Source organism: Natrix helvetica (assembly GCF_964273705.1).
Source record: "Natrix helvetica genome assembly, chromosome: 2".
NCBI classification, from domain to species: Eukaryota; Metazoa; Chordata; class Lepidosauria; order Squamata; family Natricidae; genus Natrix; species Natrix helvetica.
The window spans coordinates 268,172,985-268,198,267 of NC_138552.1; the positions used below are offsets into that span (position 1 = coordinate 268,172,985).

Sequence of the window (25,283 nt, forward strand, 5' to 3'; positions counted from 1 at the left end):
GGCATCGGAGGGATGTGTGATTCGGTGACAGGGCGAGGCACTCATTGAGTAGAAGCCTTTCTGTCATCACACTAAAAAAACCTTCCTCTGTGTGCGTACCAGCTGAACCTCCTGCTGTACCACACCACCCATGAGAGGCCCTAAGGCTATTTGTAAACCATGGATGTAATGCTATTTCGGAAGAGTACTAAATCTTTTTAAACCTGTGTTTAAAAATAGCTGTCTTAACAACTGACAGGTAGTTCTCCCTCGGTGCACTATGCAGCACTCCCTAAGGTGAGCTGATTTTAAACATGGGTTGAATGTTATCAAGGTTGTTTGACAGTTGAAGATGGCAACCCCAATCACAACCTGTCTAGTTTGGAGTCTTATGTTTTTCTTCTGTGCCAAACAGACCAATTCTTCACACAATGTGGATGGATAGAATGTGATGCGCAAGTTACTGAAATAGCTGCTGTCTCAAAATGCCTTTAAATTATGATTTTAAAAAATGCAGTGAGCAACGGGCTTGACAGTTCTTCATAATGATTATCTAAAACCTCCATGTTCAGATACATAAATATGTGAGTTAACAATTGCTATGGAAGAACAGCAGGTGAAGGAATTTATGCTTCACAGGAAGCCCTCAAGTAGATCTGACAGACATTGGTTTGGAATCATGGGAACCAGGATGATGGAAAGATCTTTAGTCAATAACAATTTTCACACTGTAATGAAAGAGAACAGCCCTGTAATAGCTACTGTTCTTACCTGGGAGAAACCACATGTGGATATAACATTTGCCTAAGTCAATGTGCTTAAAGTCCAATGCAAAGAAAGCCTTTTTCTAAACAAAACCTCTGGAGATGGAATTGTATATTTTGATCTCCAAAATATTATATTTTAAATGTTTGGGTCCAAAGAAAGCAGTACTGTTATGTTTCAAAGGGTTCACTTTATCCCAAAAAATTCAGTACATCCCCCCCCCCACAGCGTAGGTTTTCAGGACACAAGCCAGTTAATCTATAAGGGTCAAGACTGATTTTGCCAGCACAAGTCTACCTAGTTTAATCTTTTCCAAAAAAACCCCTCCCCTTCTACTATTATTACCACTAATGACATCAACAGATCTCATTCACTCACACTCTTGTAAGCCTGCTAGCATAAATAAGCAGGATGCAAATTGTACAAATTAGTAATGTGGATGCCAAAAAACCGTTTCCCCATTATTGTGAGAGGATGGCTACTCAGCTGTGCAGCTACAGCTTTTCCTGCAGGGGCCAGACAAACAGGTGATTATCTTGCTTTGGCAGGATAAATATCTATGGAATTGGTTTACTGCTCACTCTGAATAACTTAGCAAAAACAGTCAAACAAGGAAAAACTGAAATGGATGAGAAAGTGACAATATTCCAGAAGATGGATGGATCTCTGCCCTGTTGTTATGTGAAGATTAGGCAGGCAGGTAGCTTTCGGGAAAGTTAGGAGTTAAAATTGCAGAAGACCACAATGGGCTGCTTCCAACCCTTTTACTTCAACAGACTTTTAAACATTAAACAAGCTAGTGTTTATTTTGATGGGTTTTTAAGTATTGTTTCTAAATTTGTTGCTCTTTAGTGTGCTAGTTCTAGTACTTCATTTAATGTTTTCTCCCATATATTGGTGGATTAGGCACGGGTCAGAAGTGGGGATCAGGTACACGATGTGCAGGGGTTCAGTATAGACGCTCCCACTTGATATTTTTTATCCAGTTATTAGAATTACAGTACTCCAAAGTAGAATTCTAATTTTTGGACACCAGCCCCAACTTCATTTTTTCTGTAATACGTGACTAGCAACAATTTAAGAAAAAATAGGCTCGACAGCTACAGGTCAGAATTTCACTGTGTCCTGTGTCCAGCTAAAAAAATTGAAGCTAGTAATGATAAGAAAGATTCAGATAAACCTGGAAAGTTTGGGAATGGTAGTGCAGTGGAGAAGCCTGAGAAGGAGAGGAAATTCTGTGTGTGTGTGTGTGTGTGTGTGTGTGTGTGTGTGTGTGTGTGTGTGAGAGAGAGAGAGAGAGAGAGATTGTGTGTGTGTGTGTGTATGAGATAGAGAGAGGGAGAGAGAGGAGGATGCCAGGAGGCAGAGAAGAGCACTATGAATTAAAACTATCCACTCAATACAAAATGTATAACCATTCTTACAAACAAAAGGAGAGTGTTCCCAAATTGTCCCATTGCTATGACAATTTTTGTGGCATCAAGGACACAACACAAAATTTCAAACTGGGCCTAAAAGCTTGAAAATTTGTAGTCTGCTGTATATGAAAATATGTCACAGCGTTTCCTCAATCTTGGCCACTTTCAGATGGGTGGATTCCTGGGAGTTGAAGCCCAACCATCTTAAAAGTGGCAAAGGTTGAGAAACATTGATCTATCACATTAAAATTATCTTTGTTGCTACTGTAGTTCCCTCCAATTACTACTCTCTTCTCTGGATGACCTAGTACGATTTGATAGCTTATTAGTAACCTTGACGATCACTAAGTGCTGTATCTTTCTATTCTTGATGAATGTATTTTATTCTCTTATGTACACTGACAGCACAAGCAACAAAGACAAATTCCTTGTGTGTCGAATCACACCTGGCCAATAAAGAATTCTATAAAGAATTCTATGAAATATGGGTGATCCTAACTGATCAAAGATTATGTAATGAAAGAGTTAAATTCACTACAATACCTAGTTAATCACAACTGACTATAAGTCAGTGTTACTGAGAATATATTCTGAATTGAGAGACAGAAACATAGGACACTGAAAAAAATAGTCAAGTAAAAAAGGGTGCTTGTTAATTTTTAAAGAAAATCTTCTAGAAAGCAATAACAAACAATAATAATCATGCCCTGAAAAGAGTTGGATTTTTTGAGTTCAGCTCTAATCAGCCTAGCATCGACCTAGAATTTTCCTGCGTGGTGATTGTACAGGTTAGGTATAACAGGCAACAGCTTAATGTTATGCTCCTCATTCAGGAAGATGAAAGAATCAATAATTTCAGCCTCTACCATGCAGCCATCCTTATCTATGCCTGAATTCCTGACAAAATAATGAACAGTGGGCCTTGGAATAATACATCAAACAACCAAGACTGATTTTTGTTGAATGACTCCAAGCTACCAGGATGTAAAAACAGCCACTTGACACATTGACATGTACAGAGGTAATAAACTGTTTACTTTCTTGTGAGACTTTATGCTAAGTCTGCTAGAGGTTAGAATTCTTTTCTTCCCCAACGAGTGTCTGCCCCCTCCAAATCAAACGAAACTATGTGGTCAATTTGTTCCATTCCCTTTGCGTTATACAGGTAGTCCTTGACTTACAACCATTTGTTTAAGAATCACTCAAAGTTACAACGGCATTTAATAAGCGATTTATGACCGGTCAATGCACTTATGACCGTTGCAATGTCCTCATGGTCACGGGATTGTGGTTCCAGCATTTGGAAACTGGCATGTATTTACAATGTTTGTAGTGTCTCAAGGTCACCTGACTTCCATTTTCAACCTACCCCGTTTCCCTGAAAATAAGACCTCCCCGGATAATAAGTCCAATCGGGCTTTTGAGCACAAGCACTAAAATAAGCTCTCCCTGAAAATATTGCCACACCACAGCACCCATGAGGTGACCACGCTTGCCGCCTCCTGCACTTCAAAAATAATAAGACCTCCCCAAAAATAAGACCAAGCGCTTGTTTCGGGAGTCAAAAGAAAATAAGACCCCCGTCTTATTTTTTGGGAAACACAGTATCTGACAAGCAAAGTCAACGGGGAAAGGCAGATTTGTTTCAGCGGAGCATGATTTGAATAACAACTGCGTCAAAAAAAGATCATAAACTCAGTGCGACTCACTTAACAACCTCATCACTTAGTGACAGACATTCCAGTCCCAATTGGGGTTGTAAGTTGAGGACTACCTGTATATGTCTGAGCGCATACAGAAGAAACTTTGTTACCGTAAGAAATACTGTGAAAGACAGGAAACATGTTGGAATAGGGAGGCCAAAAACATGTTATCAAAGCTTGCTTATATCAAAGATATACAACAGACACCACAAAATGCTTGTTGTAGATTTTAGGTAGAACAGATGTGCTACCAAGAATAGCACCAGTATCTTCAGAAATTAAGAAGATGTTTAAATCAGTGGTGGGTTCCTACCGGTTCAGACTGGTTCAGCCGAACCGATAGTGGTTTGGCGGTTTGGGTCGCTGGAACCGGCAGCGACCCAGTCCTGCCATGCCCCCAAACTGGTTCTCCGGGCTTGTTTTTTGCTTCTGCGCATGCGTGCAAACGAACCAGCAGTAGTGATTGCCAGAACCCACCCCTGGTTTAAATGCAAAAGAACAACAACAACAGCAGCAGCAGCAAAAACCCCACACATAGAAGGGAATATAATCAGAACACAACAATTACAACAAAGTCAAAACTGAAAAGGTGAAAAATCTATATGTAGAGTTGTCTGGACTCTTTGCTGTTGTTTCAAGGTCATCTGCATATTTGCATATTTCAGATCTGGGAGTCCTCATCTTTCTCAATCAGACCTAAAACTCAAAACAGGTTAACTGAGTCTCCTGCATGAAAGGCCTTTCACTACAGGGATTCCAGGATAGCTCTGCCTTTTGGGCCAGAGTAGCAACCTGCACCTTCCTAAACCCCTGTGAATATCACGGTTGAAAAGGATAGTTTTTGCAATTGCTGAAGATCGTTCCATGCCATTTTGAGAGAAGCATTACAAAATTGTAATGCCACTCCCTCAATAGATTTAATATAGTTAAAACATACGGGCGAGCCCATGCACACCCTTTCCAGAATATTCCAACTAAGCCTGGAGAAGAACAAGAAAAATCCCACCAATCTATGTGATAAAGTTCCCATCACTTTGCATCCTGGTCCCATAAAATTATGGTAGTTTCAAATTTGTATGTGGGTCATCTCCTCTACAGTTCCTAGTTTTGTGTAGTTTTCCAAAATCTTCACGGATTAAATTGTGGAGATCATACCACTCAACCACTCATAAAACTATCAGAAAAGTTTTAATCAGACTGAAGATATAGTGCTATGATGGCGAACCTATGGCATTCATGCCAGAGGTGGCACGCAGAGCTGGCACGCACGCCGTTGCCCCGGCTCAAATCTCCATGGCGTTTCTTTCGTGAGCTTGTTTCCCTGCAAACGATGAAACAGAAACTGACCAAAGAAAAAGATCTTACTTCTAGCTGACCTGCCAGTGTTGGGATGGCCCACCTCCAGCCAGCCAGCTGGCCTTCAGCTCTCTGCTGCGTATCTCCACGCATGTCCATGCATATATGCACACATGTCCGCATGCCCATGCACGCATTTGCGCACACACAACTTTCAGTTTGGGCATGCGTGCATATGCAGTTTGGGCACTCGATGTCTAAAAGGTTCGCCATCACCGATGTAGTGAAAATATATTTCCAACTGATGAATTAAACACCTCTGAAACACATGCTGTTTCTGCATGTTCTCTCATTCTTGCCCCTTGATATTCATTCACATTCCAGATTTTTATTTAGCGAGGCCCTTTACATTGAGAGTAACTCAACAGACCTCTTTTCTGGTTTTTAAAAATTGCTTTTCAAAACCACCTAGGTCAGGAGCTATCATCAAATAACAGCAGCATAAAGTGTGTGGCTTATCATCTGGGTACCAAGGTTACCATTTCTAAACATCAACAAACGGTATCAAAACATTGGGCATTAGGATGTATATCCAAATGTGGATGCAAAACGGGAAACACCAAGGATTTGTCACCAGAATTTCTTACCCACGTACATCCTTGAAATGAAAACAAAAAACCCAAGTTTAAAGCTAGAATTAACATTATTTTGAGACACTGCTTGTATAAAAAAAATTGTTAGGACAAGTTGAAGTTAGTGCTTTACCTACATTTATGTAAAGAGGAATGTGGAAAGTGTAGGGATTCTATAGCCTGGGGAAGAGGGCTGCTTGGGGGGAACATGATTGACAGTCTTAAATCTGGTTATAGTTATTTGAGAATTCTTCACTATCATTTAGACTACACTGTTTACTGTTACTAAAGTAACAGTGTACTATTGCTACACATTAACTCTGCTGGGTTCACATACTGTATGAGTCTTGATATGGTTTGTCTGATATCACATGTTTTGCAAGTCGACAAGTTGGGTGATTCCTTGCAAAGGCATATGAGTTTCTGAACCAGAGAATCTGCACAGCTGACTTTTCCCCCTGCAGTTATTTCAGAGATTTTAAATGTCAGTGATGTTACAGCAACAATTAATCCAAAGGCAGAGCAGAGGGGAGGATAGCAAAGGTTTATCATTCAACTCTCAAAATTGCCCTGCACATTTTCAGTTGATGAGTCATAAGCAACCCAAGGCAGAGGAACAGTTTTTACCATTCATCAGCTGTTAAAAGAAATGAAGGTGCAAGAGAAAAATTGCGGACTGCTTATAGTCGTTCACAGAGGGGTTTTTTTCAACATAGAAAGCTGCCCCACATAGTTCATGACAGAGGCAGATGTACCTAGCACATGTTCACAGTTTGTCTCCTTTGTGCTATTCACTGAGTGTCAAAGATAAGAGATCTGAGCACATGGATCAGAACAGAACAGTATTAGCTGTTGGTACAAAAATTAATACATTTTCCATGCTATATGGAATATATTTACTTAATTTAAACGCCCTTCTCAATCAACAATTCTGGGTCATTTAAATCCAAGCCTTAGCTTTTTTTAAAAAAAAAACAAGAAAGAACCAGCAAACTTTACTTTCTATATAGTCCCATAACTGCAATAGTGCATGGAAAGGTTGGGACTGTACTATGTGCTAAGACAGGTTCTTTTTAATGATGCTATGTTGTATAAACCAGGGGTCCCCCAACCACAGACTACCAGGCCATTGCCTATTTGCAACCAGGCCACACGAGTAGCAGGATGGCATGCACCCATGTGAGCAGCTCAACTTGCACGAAGGGTGGGCCAGCGCATGTACACATGCCACACAACTTGCACAAGTCAAGCTGCGTGTGCATGAATGTGTCCTGGCCCACCGCTTGTGTAAGTTGAGTGGCATGCGCATATGTACAGCAGCCTGTTGCTTGCATGGACCGGTTCTCTCTGCCCCCCCCCGGCCGGGCTGCTAAGGCGCAAAGGCTGGGGACCATGGGCATAACTATTAGGGCTCACTCATTCTAAGATATAAGCCACAATTCACTTGACATGCTAAACCAAAAGCAAAGAAAATCTATTAAGACTTTATGTTGTTGGCTTGGTTTAGCAATGTCAGATGAATTGTGGCTTATATTTTGGACACTACCCAGGGTGGTCATATATTTCCATTTTAGAAGAATGTATAATCTCTACCATCAAGAGAAAACATGGAGTCTAAAAACATTCAGTGGTTTGCTGCCCAAATGCTTATTTATCAAAGGAAAGAAAGGACTCTCTAGAGCAGCGATGGCGAACCTATGGCACGCGTGCCACAGGTGGCACACGGAGCCATTTGTCAGGGCACGCGAGGTGCTTCCCTGTCAGCCAGCCAGCGCGCATGCACGCGCTGGCCAGCTGCGTTCACCTTTTTAAAAGCCATTTTTCGCCCTCCTCAGGCTCCAGAGGCTTTATAGGAGCATGGGGAGGGCGAAAAGAGCCTCCCCTGCCCCCCGGAGGCCTTCCGGAGGCTTCAGGGACCGTCCGGGGCGGGGGAGGCTCTTTTCGCCCCGGGCTCCTATAAAGCCTCTGGAGCCTGAGGGTGAAAAAAGCATGTAAAAATGGGGTGGTCGCACGTTGTACGCGCATGCGCACTGGGGGGGGTCACGCATTGCATTATGGGTGCGGCACACCCGCACACGGCCCCCCTGCGCTCCCTCCCCTGGTGGCACGCGAGCCAAAAAAGGTTCGCCATCGCTGCTCTAGAGATTATGATCATAGGGTTGCACAGTGGGATCTCCCTACCCCCCTCCCCAATAGCCCATTTCCAAATTACTCCTTTTCGTTGTGTTAGCTTTTCCTGTCAAAACAATCTTTTGTTTGTTTGTTTGGGAGAGTCATTCTGCTGATGGATGGACGGACAGATGCACAGACAGATGGACAGACACAGGGCTGAAAGAAGAGCATTGTATTGTTCAGCATGTAAGTGACTGCAATCTGTTTGTAATTAAAGTTATTATTTCAGGCATTTATGGAATAAAGCTCTTGGAAATATTTTTTTCAAGTCACTGCTGCCAAACACCTTGTATCTTTCCTCTGCTAATCTAAGAGTGGAAAAGGTAAAAAGGTAAAACTCTTGAAGAGTTTTTTTTCCTTCTGCAAAAATGGCAGGTTTTCAAGGGGATGTTTGTCAGTTTTATAAGTCTTTTAAGAGATTTTCCCTGTGTGTGAACAACAATGGGAAAAATACCTTTCCTCTGTTCATTCCCTTTTATTTGCTTATTTAAACGTTTTTGGAGGCCTATAGCTTAAGGCCTATGAAGTGTTGTTGAAATATGAAGACATTTCTTGCTGTTCTAGATTTACCGAAAAGTAGTTATACCTCCATGAGTTAAGAGATGGGAATATGGGTGGAATGAGCAGAGGTAACTATCACTAATTATGGTGTGGAAAAACAGGATGAAGTGAAATTCCTTCTTTCTCTTGCAGAATACTATAAATTTTTTAACAGCATATTTACTATTTGTTTATCCTGCATTTCTTACTGGACCTCAATATATTGTAGATTGATTGTCTTATCCTCATAACAATCCTAAGACATTCATTAGTCTCTGAGATAATGCTAGGATCAAATAATTGAGTGAATTTCATGGCTAATTAGAAATCTGAACCTGGATTTTCCTTATCTTAGTTTAGCACTTGACCCATTACACTTCATTTGCTATCCAAGTTGTATGAAAATCTAGGTCATTTAATGAAAAGGAATCATTGATGATTAGGATACTAAACAAAAGAAAAAAAACTTTTTCACAACTTCAGAGTTAACTATGGAATCCGCTTTCAAAAAAATCTAGCAATGGAAATTAAACTTTTAAATAAAATCATGAATGATAAGATTACTAATGGCTACTTTTTTTTTTTTTGCAATGCACCTTCATTGTCCCTTCCCCATATCACAGTCAGCCAATCTTTTACTACCAGTTTTGGGAATATGAATATTGTACTCATGTTCTTCTTAGAGATTTCCATAATTACTACTACAAAAAGAGAATGCTGGACTAGAAAGGTCCTTAAACGGATTCATTATGGTTCTTCTTAGGTTATGGTATTTGATAAAGCTAGATAAATATATCTAAATTTCATGAGGATTTCATGCGGGACTTTCTATTGCTAGCAAGCACCATGGGTTGCTACAATATCTATTGAGATTTCTAAATCCTGAAGAGAGAATTTCAAAATCATCTTTTTGTTTACAGTATAATAATAAACAACACACAATTCACAGCACTGTTCCAGAACTTCTACTGTAAACAATTAACATCAATAGGGCCAAAATTAGAGAAAACTAGAGAAACGGAACGCATATCCCTTCAAGTGCCTCAGATTCAGCAGGGGAGTTTATAACATGATCAGATTAATAGCTGGCATAAATCAACTGCTCACCAAAATTAATGAGGTTTTTAACACAGCCAGCATTTCAAGACTACATTAGGCAATAAAAGGCACACGTGTGTTGTCGCAAGGCAAGAAAAATGAGGTGACCTGGGGGGGAAATATAAGGGGGGGGGGGTGTCCATGAATCACCCATGCTGTCAAAACAGCATTGAACTAAGTTCTATACAAGTGGAAAATGCACACTTGGGATTCCTCCATCTGCTGCTTTGTGGTCTTTTAACTACAAACTATCCCTTTTCTTAAACTTGTCTTCATTTTAATATAATGAAATCTCATTTGATCAGATCTTAATGGGAAAGACTTCACATGAAGCAAAGCAAAGCAAATCTCCACTATGATTTATATTACTTGCATAAAGAAGTAATTATCCGAATGATACAAATAAGTCATTTACATCTTCATTGATGTGATATCTACATTATGCAGATGTCAGAAATGAATGTATATTTATTGATGTAAAAAATGTAGATGATGTCATCACACAAATGATAACCTACTCTGGTTCTTCCTGCACTATACTTAGTCTATTAAAATGAGGTTTTGCTGAAATAAAATAAAACACTTCAGGTATGGAACCACGTGACCTATTAAAATACAACGGCCAATTCAAATTCACTAATGAATGTTGTAATTGTATCCCGGAGCTCGGCAGTGGTGGATGTGAGTGAAAATGGGACATGCACAGTTGCTGATGCCTCTTTGTCCCCAGCCCCGTCCACAGTCACTGCCAAATGGCCCAAACCAGGGGTGGGATTGAAAAATTTTACCAACCGGTTCTCTGCCCGGTTGCTGGGTGAGTGTGGGCATGGGGGGCATGGCCTACTCAGCCTCCTGCACCACAGTGTATGTGTGTGTGTATGGGGGGGGGGCATTTTCACCTTCCCCAGGCTCCAGGGGCTTTGTTCAAGCCTCCGAGAGGGCGAAAACAGCATCCCCCCGGCTCTGAAGGCTGGAAACAGGCCCGTTTCCGCACTTCCAAAAGGCCCGTTTTTCACCCTCCCAGAGCTTCCATGCGGGCCCTGCACCTGGCATGATGAACGGGCCAAATGGAGACTCCTGGGAGGGGTTAGGGTGGGTGGAGCCATCCAGTCCTTCCAAGTACCGGTTCGGCGAACCAGATGCAAAATTAGCATCCGGTTCACCTGAACCGTCCGAACTGGCTGAATCCCACCCCTGGCCCAAACACTACCACTGTTGAATGGCCAAGAGCGGCAAGGGATATGAAAATGGGAAGCCTCCAGTTGCTGCTGCTGTTCTGCCCACCCACTTGCTTATCAGGCTAGGACTTCCTCCAGCAGCGAATTGTGGGGTAGAGTTGTCCTGCAGTGACTTGATGGCAGTGAGTTGGCAGAGGCAACTTGGTATTGGTGAGCTGGCAGCAGTGAGCTGGCCACACCAAATAGTCCTAGACCCATTTGACTGCTTGTAATAATGTAATGATACCTAGTAATGTAGTACTATCTTTCAACATTGGATATCCTGTTAAATTATTGCAATATTTATGAAATGCAGTTGGGTTCACATACTGTATGAGCCTTGATATGGTTTGTCTGATATCACATGTTTTGCAAATCTAGATAGAGTGTCTCTAAATGATAGTTGATAGCATAGTGTGCTATTTGTTTTTCTTCTTGTTGTTATCCTCATCATCATCATCAAATGTATTTGCCACCTATTTTGAGGTTCAAGGAGACTCTTGTTTGATGGTTAATGGTATATTGTTTGAACCCTGACAATTAAGACTTTGGCCACAAAGATTGGATAAGCAACCAATGGCTTATCAAAATATGTGAATTAAATCATATCTTTATAATATCAAGCTTTTTAAATTACCACTGGACATAGAAACCAGTGCTGCAAAGTATTAGTTGTAAACTATTTATTAATTTGCCAAGCTGCAGTATGTTTGGTGAAATATTCCTTTAGCTTCTTTAGGACCTATGGTCCCGAGCAGTTGTATTAGTATTTTGGGAAATAGTATAATAATATTATGGGAAACACCCTTGGTATACATATGCTACTTTGTCTCCAACCTATGCTCTCTTTCTCTCCCTCTTGCTAAAGTGAACTCTGATTCAGTTATGATCTTGCTAAACACCAATTTCTGCATAGCTTACTCAACCAGTTCACAGCTTTGTAATGACTCTTTGTCCATGTAATCATCACTGCTTTGCTAAACATTGGACTTTAAGATACAGTCAGGATGAGTTTTTGTGTCAAATAGTCAAGCGTCTGATGAAAAGGCTTGGTGATAAAAGGATACTCAAAGGAAAAATCAAGTTTTCATTGGTTGCTTTATTTATTCTCCTTCTCCAGGCAAGTGAGCCTGATTGTCTCATGAGTCTAAGGGAGCAATAATCAGAGAGAAATTGAAAAAAGAGTAAATTCTTACCACAAACTGGTTGATGTCTCTCTCAAGTCCCATGTTGGGAAGATCTGGCATCATATGCGCTACCACCTTGAACCCAGCATCTTTAGCTAAGTGGAACGATTCACACACAGCCTTTACTGTATGGCCCCTGGAATAAGGAATTTGTTGAGAAAGTTACATCTACATATTCAAAAATTATGTTCCCTGTGATGAAAACCTCTTGAGTAGACATTTTAGAATATCTGTATCCAAAACCCTTTATCTTCTAAATATTATGAAAACTCATAAAATCTATAAATAACATTAAAGGAACAGTATAACCAAAAAATTAATAAGCATGGAACAAAGAAAGGCCTGGAAACTGTTGTGACCCAGCAGGATCCGGTTGAGCTGCTGATGGACTCGGATAGTGAGGAACCATATGAGTCTGCCCTGGATGATGTGGAGGACCCTATGTAGGGTTCAGACTCAGAGCAGGGACCAGAGAGGCTGGTTGGCCACCAGGAGGCGCCTGAGGCATGGAGCAGTGGGGAGGATCAAAGGTAGTTTGTCCCTGATGCTAGATTGAGAAGGGCTGAGAAACGGAAGTAGCAACTCCGTAGGCAGACTCACAGAAGATGATTAAGCACAGGTGGTTGTGGATTGGCCCCTCCCAAGAGAGAGGGGGGAGGAGGAGCTTCCTGGAGGAATGGCGGTCTGCCATTAGAGCTCCATAGATCCGCGGGGCTCTTTTCAAGGGAGCAGGAGTGCTGCCGGTCCCCTTTTCCATCATGGGGACCGGGTGTCCAGCAAATAGCTACCCTGGATCTTTTTACGACCCGAGCGGGTCTTCCAGGGTAGCTAGACGATGAGGAAAAGCATGAAGAACGAGCCAGTGAGCAGCCGATGGGAGACGCCGTCCTGAGAAGCCGTCTGAGATCGGAGGTGATTGGAGGAGAGGCGTATGGCGGGGAAATGGCGGTTGGAGTGTGCGGAGGTACGCCGGTGTCGGCGGAGCCGGAGTTGGAGCCGGAGTTGGAGGCTAGTGACTTGGGACCGTGGCCTGAGGCGGCGGTGGGTGGAGAGGCCGACTCTGGAGCGGCGGGGACCCAAGCGATGGCGGCGACGGCTGGAAACGGCGAACGCCAAATCCCCCGGCCTGCTGCTAACTTTGAGAGGCGTGGAAATCATGTAGGCCGAACATGAGAAGGCTGGAGGCCGGCCGGGACTTTTGAGGCTGGCGAAGACTGAATGGGTAGGCCGAGTAGGAAGCTGGAGGCCGGTAGGAGCGGTGTTGGGGCTTGGAACGGTGGCTTGGGTGCCTAGATCGAAGATGCAGGCCAAGACAGGAATTAAATGCTGATGGCCTGGTAGGAGGAGGGCCGCGATTCAGGAGGCTGCTCAGAGACCGGAGGGGGGGGCTTGTTGGGGACTGCCAGGAGGCCCCGAACATCAGGCTTGGCAGAGGACTTATCCACCTCCTGCCAGCTGCCTTCCTGATTGTACCCACCTACCCCCCTGCTGACTATCTATCAACAACCTGCCCCTGATTACCATCTGCGTGCGCCCTGGAGGATTCCTCCCTATCTTCTGTGACTTACTGCTTGACTGACCATCTGCCCCTTGCCCATTACCAACTATAGCCCAACTACCCCTCGCCATCCACCATTTACATCCACTAGCCCCCACTTTTCGATTGTCATCCGACCAACCTACCACCACCACCACCACCACCCCCATCTAGGACTGGACTATTCTCTTTCACACTGGAGCCCTGCTTTTCAAATTACACTGGACTAAGGCATTTTGGCCGGAACATCTCAGCACAGACCCTAGGCCCTGACAAACTTTTTTTTAAACATTATATGTATTCAAGGTCAGACCTGATCCTACTGCGAGAGTCCCCCCTCTCGCAGGTGTGGCCCTCCGCCCTTTCGAGGGCCCACCTTGATGACGGATTTATTAATCTCGAGAGGTGGAGGAAGCGGAGACTTAGGGTTTTTTTAGTTAATTGTTTTTTAAAAACTTGTTGGGGTAGGGGTTCAGGGGTTGGGGGGTGGGTGGGTCAGGTCAGGAGCGATGAGAGAGCCAGGTCTCCAGGTGTGGTCGCGAGCAGAAGGAGCGGAAGGGAGGAGGAGGGGGAGGATATCGTTCCAATACAGGGCTCTTTGATTCCAACGGTCGTAGGGAGGGGCAGATACGAGGACAGATTAAGAACTCACAGTCGGTTGGGAGACCGTGGGTGCTGGTTACACCCGGTCGCTCGTAACAACCCCCGCGTTCTAGGTGGTCAGGAGCTGCAGACCCAGGGCCTGAGGCTGTTGCTATGCAATGCGAGGTCCGTCGTTAATAAGGCCCCCCTCATTCACGATCTAATTTTGGAGGGGGAGCCGGACCTCGCGGGAATAACGGAGACCTGGTTGGGCCACGAGGGAGGTTTACCCCTCGTGGAAATGTGCCCACCAGGCAACCAAGCATTTCACCAGCCCCGGGCCCAGGGAAGGGGTGGCGGGGTAGCAGCGATTATTCGGGAGGATTTAGAGCCGAGGGAGTCCACTGTACCACAGACGTCCAGGTGTGAATCCCTTGTTGTGAAATGGGGCCCTGGGAGACAGTTGGGCCTGCTGATAGTATACCTGGCTCCTCGCTATACATCAGCGGCCCTGCCTGAACTCCTCGAGCTGATCGCATCGGTGGCGGTTGAGACCCCCAAACTCTTAGTGATGGGGGATTTTAACCTGCCAAAGGTGGGAGAAGCATCCGAGGGGGTTCGGGAGTTCATGGCTTCCATGACAGCCATGGACCTGACTCAATTGATTCAGGGCCCGACACACGAGGGAGGACACACCTTGGACCTTGTTTTTGTCTCTGGCCAGTGGTTGAGTGATCTGGGAGGAGGGGACTTAACCATCACTCCCCTGTCATGGTCAGATCACTCACTCCTCCGACTTGACTTCCCTGGTGCGACCTCCCGCTGCGGGGAGGCGGAACCGGAAAACACTAGATGGTTCCGCCCCAGGCGCCTGATGGAACCAGATAGGTTCCAGACGGAGCTTGGGCCACCTCCTGTAACCCTGACCTGCCCCTGGGTAGAGGACCTGGTGGTCGCGTGGAACAATGCGACTACCGGGGCCTTGAACCGGGTGGCGCCTTTGCGGCCTCTCCGGCGGCAACGATCCACCCTGGCCCCTTGGTTTACCGAGGAGCTAAGGGTGATGAAACGCCGCAAGAGATGCCTAGAGAGTCGTTGGAGATCCTCCCGTTCCGAATTTGACCGAACACAGGTACGAGCCCATTTAAGGACGTACCTTGTGGCATTGAGAGCGGCCAAACGTCAATATTGTGCCGCTCTCATTGCATCCGCAGAGAACCGCCCTGCCGCCCTGTTTCGGGTGTCCCGCTCCCTCTTGTTTCAGAGGCCGCGGGAGGCCCCTTTACAGGGTAGGGCAGAGGAATTTGGGAAATATCTGCAGGATAAAATCGCTCAAATCCGGAAGGATTGGGTCCCTGTCAGTGGTCCAATGGAGACGTCCGTGGCGAGTCTTGAGAAATCGATCTGGGAGGAGTTTGACTTGGTTGCCATCGAGGATTTGGACAGAATGCGTGGACGACTGCGACCCACCACATGTTTATTGGACCCGTGCCCCTCCTGGCTTGTACTGGCATCCTGGGAGGTTACACGTGACTGGCTCCTAGGCCTAGTGAACGCTTCGTTGAGCGAGGGGTCTCTCCCGGCCGCCCTGAAAGAGGCGGTGGTGAGACCCTTGCTCAAGAAGCCTTCCCTGGACCCTATGGAGCTGGCCAATTATCGTCCTGTCTCCAACCTTCCCTTTTTGGCGAAGGTTGTAGAGAGTGTGGTGGCTTATCAGTTTCCACGACATCTGGAGGAAAATGATTATCTAGATCCGCGCCAGTCCGGCTTCCGCCCCGGGCACAGCATGGAGACGGCCTTGGTTGCGTTGGTAGATGATCTCTGGAGGGCCAGAGATAGGGGTTGTTCCTCTATCCTGGTCCTATTAGACCTCTCGGCGGCTTTTGATACCATCGACCATGGTATCCTGTTGCGCTGACTGGAGGGGCTGGGGGTCCGGGGCACCGTTTTGCGGTGGTTCAGCTCCTACCTTTCCGGCCAGACGCAACGTGTGTTGGCAGGGGAGCAGAGGTCGACCCTAAGCCCCCTTACTTGTGGGGTACCACAGGGGTCGGTCCTCTTGCCACTCCTGTTCAACACATATATGAAGCCGCTGGGTGAGATCATCTGTGGCTTCGGGGTGGGATATCATCTGTACGCTGATGATACTCAGCTGTACATTTCCACCCCGAACCACCCCAACGAGGCCGTCGATGTGATGTCCCAGTGTGTGGAAGCCGTACGGGTCTGGATGGATGACAACCGACTCAAGCTCAACCCCTCCAAGACGGAGTGGCTGTGGGTACCGGCTCCCCGGTTCAGCCAATTAATTCCATCTCTGGCCATCGGGGGTGTACAACTTGCCCCCGTGGAGCGGGCGTGCAATTTGGGCATCCTCCTGGATGCCCGGCTGTCCATGGATGACCATGTGACAGCCGTGGCAAGGGGGGCGTTCCACCAGGTTCGCCTGGTGCGCAAATTGCGCCCTCTACTGGACCGGGACGCCTTACGCACAGTCACTCATGCGCTGGTGACGTCTCGCCTGGACTACTGTAACGCTCTCTACATGGGGCTTCCCTTGAAATGCACTCGGAGGCTACGGTTGGTCCAGAATGCGGCCGCGCGGGTAATTATGGGGAGTACTAGGTACTCCCATGTGACACCTTTCCTGCGCGAGCTGCACTGGCTTCCTGTGGTCTATCGGGTGCGTTTCAAGGTTTTGATAACGATCTTTAAAGTGCTCCATAGCTCAGGACCTAGTTACTTGCGGGATCGTATTCTGCCCCATACATCCCTGCGACCAATTCGCTCGCACAGAGAGGGTCTCCTCCAGGTGCTGTCCACCAGACAGTGCCGAGGGGCGGCGCCTAGGAGCAGAGCCTTCTCTGTGGCGGGCCCAGCCCTGTGGAATGACCTCCCTCCGGATATTAGGACTACCTCTGACCTCTGCTCCTTCCGTGTAAAGCTCAAGACCCACCTATTCCAAGTAGCTGGCCTGGCTCAACCATAATCTGACCATATCGCTCCTGACGGGTTTTTTATTTTTGTAATTTATTTATTTAGGGGACTTTTTAATATTGCGATTTTAATTGTTTTTATCCATCTGCCCACCTCCTCCTTGTATATGTCTATTTTATATGTATGTTTTGTCCATATTTGTATTTTTATGTGTTTTATAGTATTCCGCCCCGAGTCCTTCGGGAGAGGGTGCGGCTAAGAAATTATTATTATTATTATTATTATTATTATTATTATTATTATTATTATTATTATTATTATTATTATTATTATTATTATTATTATTATTATTATTATTATACAGTGGGGCAAAAAAGTATTTAGTCAACTACTAATTGTGCAAGTTCTCCCACTTAAAAAGATGAGAGAGGCCTGTAATTGGCATCATAGGTAGACCTCAACTATATGAGACAAAATATAAAAAAAAAAGACCAAATAATCACATTGGCTGATTTGGAAAGAATTTATTTGTAAATTATGGTGGAAAATAAGTATTTGGTCACCTACAAACAAGCAAGATTTCTGGCTCTCACAGACCTGTACCTTCTTCTTTAGGAGGCTCCTCTGTCCTGCACTCATTACCTGTATCAATGGCAACTGTTTGAACTTGTTATCAGTATAAAAGACACCTGTCCACAACCTCAAACAGTCACACTCCAAACTCCACTATGGTGAAGACCAAAGACCTGTCAAAGGACACCAGAAACAAAATTGTAGACCTGCACCAGGCTGGGAAGACTGAATCTGCAATAGGCAAGCAGCTTGGTGTGAACAAATCAACTGTGGGAGCAATAATTAGAAAATGGAAGACATACAAGACCACTGATAATCTCCCTCGATCTGGGGCTCCACACAAGATCTCACCCCGTGGGCTCAAAATGATCCCAAGAACGGTGAGCAAAAATCCCAGGATCACACGGGGGGACCTAGTGAATGACCTGCAGAGAGCTGGGACCAATGTAACAAAGGCTACCATCAGTAACACACTACGCCGCCAGGGACTCAGATCCTGCAGTGCCAGACGTGTCCCTCTGCTTAAGCCAGTCTATGTCCAGGCCCATCTGAAGTTTGCTAGAGAGCATTTGGATGATCCAGAAGAGGATTGGGAGAATGTCATATGATCAGATGAAACTAAAATAGAACTGTTTGGTAGAAACACAACTCGTCGTGTTTGGAGGAGAGAGAATGCTGAGTTGCATCCAAAGAGCACCATACCTACTGTGAAGCATGGGAGTGGCAACATCATGCTTTGGGGCTGTTTCTCTGCAAAGGGACCAGGACGACTGATCCGTGTACAGGACAGAATGAATGGGGCCATGTATCATGAGATTTTGAGTGCAAACCTCCTTCCATCAGCAAGGGCATTGAAGATGAAACGTGGCTGGGTCTTTCAACATGACAATGATTCCAAACATACCGCCCGGGCAACGAAGGAGTGGCTTCATACGAAGCATTTCAAGGTCCTGGAGTGGCCTAGCCAGTCTCCAGATCTCAACCCCATAGAAAACCTTTGGAGGGAGTTGAAAGTCCGTGTTGCCCAGCGACAGCCCCAAAACATCACTGCTCTAGAGGAGATCTGCATGGAGGAATGGGCCAACATACCAGCAACAGTGTGTGCCAACCTTGTGAAGACTTACAGAAAACGTTTGACCTCTGTCATTGCCAACAAAGGATATATAACGAAATATTGAGATGAACTTTTGATATTGACCAAATACTTATTTTCCACCATAATTTACAAATAAATTATTTCCAAATCAGCCAATGTGATAGTTTGGGTTTTTTTTTACATTTTGTCTCTCATGGTTGAGGTCTACCTATGATGCCAATTACTGGCCTCTCTCATCTTTTTAAGTGGGAGAACTTGCACAATTGGTCGCTGACTAAATACTTTTTTGCCCCACTGTAAGTGAGGCGTTGGGAGGGGACATTTGCAGGAAATAATCGTTCGAATTAATAATTAAGAAAATCTATCTGTGTATTCTAGCCGTGTCTGCTCATTTGGACTATCTGCGTTGCTTCATTTGAATTATCTGGGTTGCTCTATTGAACATGAGTTGTCTGGGCCCTCAGCCAAAGGATTCATTATCTCAGTAATTAAACAGTGGCAAACAGCCAAGCCTGTGTGCTGGTTTATTCACAGGCGTGGAGAGGGGGTCAGAACAGGAAGCTATGTTTTAGACAAAATAATTTTAAACATGTTGGCCATATTGGTTAAAAGTCTTTTTTATGTCCATTATAAAAAAAAAGAGTAATTCAAAAGTTAATAAGCATAGAAAAATCAATCACAACACATCTTGTATAGTTTTTTCCCCTTCTAATGTCACATAATTTTTTAGACAAACCTATACCCATAATTTTTGAAAGCAGATTTCAAATACTGAAGCTACAATCAAGAAGAACATATATATCATTCATATATAGTAATTGATTAACAGTCATATAAACAAGCCTGTCACTCCCAACAAAAGCTAAAGGCAGAACCATGTTCAAAGGAACATGCATGGAATACACATTTAATAACATTCTTTCTACAAACATCATTTTGTACCCATGTTCTGTTCCATGTTGCTATATCTGTTAATTTTTCTACCTCCAATTGAGTTGATGTAGGAAAAATTAGAGAAGATATTTACTCAAACACGGAAGGTCTGTCTTCTATATTGTAATACAGTATATTCTATATTCAAATATTTGTTTGTGAAAGACAACAGGACCCTTAAAAGCATACAGCTACCTGAGATAAGCATGAAAATATATTCATCTTCCAGATTCTCTCTTCTTTATAGGTGAAAGAAATCATTAGCGGAAGGTTAATAGATGCATACAAAACTTGGGGTTATTGGGACAAGAATGCTAAATACATGCAAACAAATCCACAATATTAGGAGGCAAATATTGGATAGGAAAATGTAGCATTCTGTTGGCAGAACTGATACACAGTTCTGTTGATAAAGCATTGTGCTTAATCCAATTAATCCTGGAACTGCATATTAGTTCTGCCAACAGAATTTATTCTCCCTCTGGCCTACAAGATTATAGAATCTCCTAATATGAATCCAGGTTGTTTGTGAGGGAGAAAAAGAATGAAGGAGACGCCTATTGCACAGCATAGGCAGAAACCCATATGTTGGGGGATTTATTGCAATCACCAATTTCAAGAGTTTTAAATGAAGGCTAAGAATTGCTCATTCTGTTCCTTCCCAAATGTTTTATTAACCCCCTTTATTTTGTAGGATCTTCCTTTATATATTTGATACACATTGTTTATAATATTGCCACACAATTAAATTTCAAAAATTATATCTCTATTTCTGTCATAAGCAAAGGACCAACTCGTCTTGCTAAGGCAAGCCCCCGTTACTTGAGCCAACAAAGAAAGCCTGTTGCAGATCCTGTCAGTCAAGAAACTCGGACTGGAAGGATCCAGAAGAGCCTTCTCAGCTGTAGTGCCGGCCTTTTGGAACATGGACAGAGGTTTGCTCTTATCCTCCTGTCCTTCTGCAAGGGCCTGAAGACCTGATTCTGCTGTTTGGCCTGGGGCCCCAATATGGAAGTGCACTGGAGGTGGCTCCTAGACTGATTAGCTGATCCCATCTCCCCTCTGCACTTTCGGTTCCCCCTCTTGCCCTTCTTTGAATTCTTATTATTGTACTTTCCTTTATTTGTTTTTATTTTTTCAGTGCTTTTCTATTGTTATATTTTCATTTTTTTATTTTTATTATTTCATTTTTCCATTTTATTATTATAAATCACCCAGAATAGCCCCACAGTGAGATGGGCAGCAGATAAACTTAACAAATGCATGTATGTATAAAGGTAAAAGTAAAGGTTCCTCTCGCACATATGTGCTGGTCGTTCCCGACTCTAGGGGGCAGTGCTCATCTCTGTTTCAAAGCCAAAGAGCCAGCACTGTCTGAAGACATCTCCGTGGTCATGTGGCTGGCATGACTAAGTGCCGAAGGCGCACATAACGCTCTTACCTTCCCACCAAAGTTGGTCCCTATTTTTCTACCTGCATTTTTTACATGCTTTTGAACTGCTAGGTTGGCAGAAGCTGGGACGAGTAACAGGAGCTCACTCTGTTATGCAGCATTAGGGATTCGAACCGCCGAACTTCCGACCTTTCTGATCGACAAGCTCAGTGTCTTAGCCGCTGCGTCCCGCGCCCACAGTGAGATGGGCAAAAGATAAAGTTAAATGTATGTATGTATAAATGTACCAAAATGCATTTTAGATGCCTGGAGTAATAAGAAAAGGGTAGTGAGCCATTTAGACTGCTATTTAGACTTACGTTGTGAACTGAGCTTCATCTAAGCCCTATTAATACATGAAGAGATTCTGGTTAAACAATAAGTATCAATGTTTAACAAAATAATGTGTGGTGTCATAACTTTATTGAACACACTAAGCAGAAATTCACTGTGTTTTATTTTCTTCAAGTATGACATTTCTGATTAATACCAAAAATACAATTTGAGGGGGTTTCATCTGTCTATAGAACATTGTTCTAATAGTGTACTAGATCATCTAGGTCCGTGATGGCGAACAGGTGGCACACAGAGCCCTCTCTGTGGGCACGCCAGTCGTCGCCCCAGCCCAGCTCCACCGTGCTTGTATGCGTGCCTTCCACCAGCCAGCTGGTCTTCGGGTCTCTGCCATACATGTGCAGGGGGTGGGGGGCATGTGGGGGAGTCAAGTCAGCTCGGGTCAGGAACTAATACACTACAGAAACCTCTGAAAATGTATTTTATCGCTGTTGGGTATAGCAGGATTTTGAAAGCTTGCCAGAGTCAGAAAGTCAGTCAGTCAATCCAATCCACTTGCTGAAACAGGGCCAGCACTCCACCCCCACCCCCACCAAGATTTGTAGAGAGACGGCAGCTCCGATCACGCTTTAAGCCCAAAACACCAGCCTGAAGATATATATACATACATACACACACACACACACACACACATGAAAAATAAAAGTCACAGCTATAAATAGTTACTCAGATTTCTCGAAAGTATCTACAATAAAGGTCACATTTCTATAATATAACCCTCATATTCCTGCTATTATGTGTTTAAATATGCAAGCTGGTGCATTTTTATAATTTACTAGCTGATAAATTATTTTCCTAATCCTGTATTAGACAGGAAAAGGAATGAATTGTATCTATTTTGTTGCATGACCCCCTGCGCGACCCCTCACCTCCACCCCTACCCTGCACCCTGTCTTGGGCCTAGTAGGCCTCTCTGCAGCCTCCTGGGAGCCAAAACAGACCACGGGGGGGGGGGGGCTTGTACCAACCCCCTCCCGCATGCACGGCAGAGACCCAAAAATCAGCTAATGGAGGGAGGCATACACGGATGCGTGGTGGAGCTGAGATGGGCTCTGAATACCACCTGCGTGCCAGGACACACACACACACACACTCACTGAGGGTGTTAGGGGTATCTTACCCCACACAATATTTTTTTTCCAGAGAATAAGTCATCTGTGTACCAAGTTTGATTGAAATTGCTCAAGGCGTTCCAGAGTTATGCTGGAACACACACACACACACACACACACACACAGAGAGATATTTTTATATAGATAGTTAGATTTTCCTTGCAGACTGCCTGTTTCCAAAGGCTCTAGCGGGCTAACAATGTCAGCGTATAAAATAATAGTCCCAGAAAACCCTCAGTACATATAAAAATAAAATGACAAAGAAAGATAAAAAATGCAAATGCATAACCCTACCTTCCTGTTACAACACACCCTCCTCCCATGAAAGATGGAATATGTAGGTGTTTCAATTTTTTCGTAAAGTCAAAGAAGGACTAAGTTAAATAAATCTCTGCCCAAATTTTGGAATTCCAAAAAGCAGGGCAACATTTGATCAAAGCACACTGCCTTGGATACAGAGTGTAAAGAAATTGCTGTTGATTTCTTCACACCATTTCCAAGTCTTTCCTTCATCCAAAGAGAACACCTGACACGTGGAAAGCCAATCATTTGTGGTTTACTACAATAATCTGCCCATAAAAACTCTGATGAGAGCTTTAGGTGTGGAAGCTTTAGTTTTGGGTGACTATGTAGCAGAATAAGTTTAATTTAGATTTACGTACGATGACTAAAACTTTCTGCAGTCATAGTGTGGTATAAACCCAAACTTCTTTCAACTTTGAATCCCAGGCCCTAATAGTCATAAGACTATCAAATCCAGGAAAGTGACTCATCTCAAAGGGAAACTTTGATGCACTTCCCTTTTTAAATATAGTCAATTGTACATATGAACCCCTTCAATCTGGTTCACCCCCCCAAATTATCAGATCAGCATGATTCTTTTGCATTAATTTGGTTAAAAATCAGCAAATGCTTTGTTTACTGCTATTATTTATTCAAACCTATTTAAATCCACCCAATCCCAGTGGACCAGTTTTACCTGGGTGTACTTTTGCTGTACTGTACATCTGAGACAATTTCCACAAATACAGAAAGGGAAAGTCAGCATACTGCCAGTATTAAAAATACATGCAGGATTAAGGCTATGGACTGATATAGATTTGCATTCTGCTCTCAGAATGTCTAATTCTGTTAACATCTAGCAAGCTGGAACATGTCTCATCATTTAAGCATTTAAATGAATATCTCTGGAGTCAGAAGGGTAAGCAGAGCTGAGCTTGGTGGGTGTTTAGATGGGAGACCTCCAGGAATACCAGGGCTGTCAATTAGACCTGTACCACTGCCAAGAAAACCTCATGGACATTTCAAGTACCAGGACTTGAGTTCATATAGAAAGAAAATAATTGCTATGCTAGAGGACATAATCTCTGGCCTAGTGCTGCCAAATGGCACAAATTACTTGTAAACTACTTGGGGATATTCTCTCCCTCTCCCAATCCCTCTCCCTCTCTCTCTCCCTCTCTCTCTCGTCTAACATTAACCTATTGCCAGTTAGATTTGCTCTCTGGCCAAAAAATTAGCATTATTAGCATCAGAGAAGTTTTATTTTCTCCTTGCCATTTCCTTCAAACCATAATAAATCTTAATGATGTTCATATATGCCAAGTCATAGCATAGACACCAAAGTAAGAAGTCCTAAAGTTGCTGTGAAAAAAAAGTTGCAATAATATGACTATTTTGGCTGCATCTTATATATTAAAACCCATTTTTTAATTAAGTTTGAAAGTTCAAACTGCCCAAAGAGCTGCTGATTCTGTTCTACAGAGGAATTATTGAGTCTGTCATCCGCACCTCTATAACTGTCTGGTTTGGCTCTGCAACCAAACGAGACAGACACAGACTTCAGAGGATAATTAGAACTGCAGAAAAAACAATGGCTACCAACCTGCCTTCCATTGAGGACCTGTGTACTGCACGAGTCAAAAAAAGGGCCGTGAAAATATTTACAGACCCCTCGCATCCTGGACATAAATTGTTTCAACTCCTACTCTCAAAATGACGCTACTGCACACCAGAACAACTAGACACAAGGACAGTTTTTTCCCAAATGCCATCACTCTGCTAAACAACTAATCCCGGCAACACTGTCAAATTATCTACTAAGACTAATAATTGCTATTACTCTTCTCTTCCTTCTTAGTACCTATCTCTTCCCACTTATGACTATTACCATGTTGCTTGTATCTTTAAAATTTATATTGTTTTATTTTTTTCCTAGTATAATTGGATTGCTTATTAGTAACCTGTTGTGGCCCAGCAGGAGCCGTTGGAGTTACCACCAGACTCCAACAGCGAGGTGTCCTCTGAGTCGGCTCAAGAGGAGGTGGGGGACCCTGGACAGGGTTCCGACGCTGAGCAGGGCGCAGAGAGGCTGGTTGGCCACCAGGGGGCGCCTGAGGCATGGAGCAGTGGTGAAAGCCAAAGGAAGGGGGCTCCTGATGTCATGCCTTGGAGCAATGGGGAGGAGTCACAGGACAGTGAGTCAGACATCAGCAGTGAGCTATTAGATGCTCGTTACCGACGTGCTACCCGGCGTAAGGAGCAATTGAGCAATTACAGGAGGTAATGGCTCTCAGCTGCTGATCATTAGACTCCTCTGCAGACTATAAAGGGACTGCTTGTGGACACACCCTTTGCAGGAATCAACTGATCATTGGAGTTGGAGAAGCTCAGATCTGTGTTGTACTTTGGCAGGCTGGATTGCTGCCAAAGGTTTTACC

The 25,283-nt window shown here is 43.9% G+C and overlaps 1 protein-coding gene across 1 annotated transcript in view; it reads right to left on the minus strand.

Annotated features, from left to right (window-relative positions):
- Window positions 1-25,283, minus strand: part of ELP3 (elongator acetyltransferase complex subunit 3) — a 109,803-nt gene that overhangs the window by 51,734 nt on the left and 32,786 nt on the right. Inside the window, exon 9 of the mRNA XM_081944312.1 lies at window positions 12,017-12,143. Within this exon, the coding sequence (XP_081800438.1) occupies window positions 12,017-12,143 (127 nt within the window). The remainder of the gene's footprint in view (window positions 1-12,016; window positions 12,144-25,283) is intronic.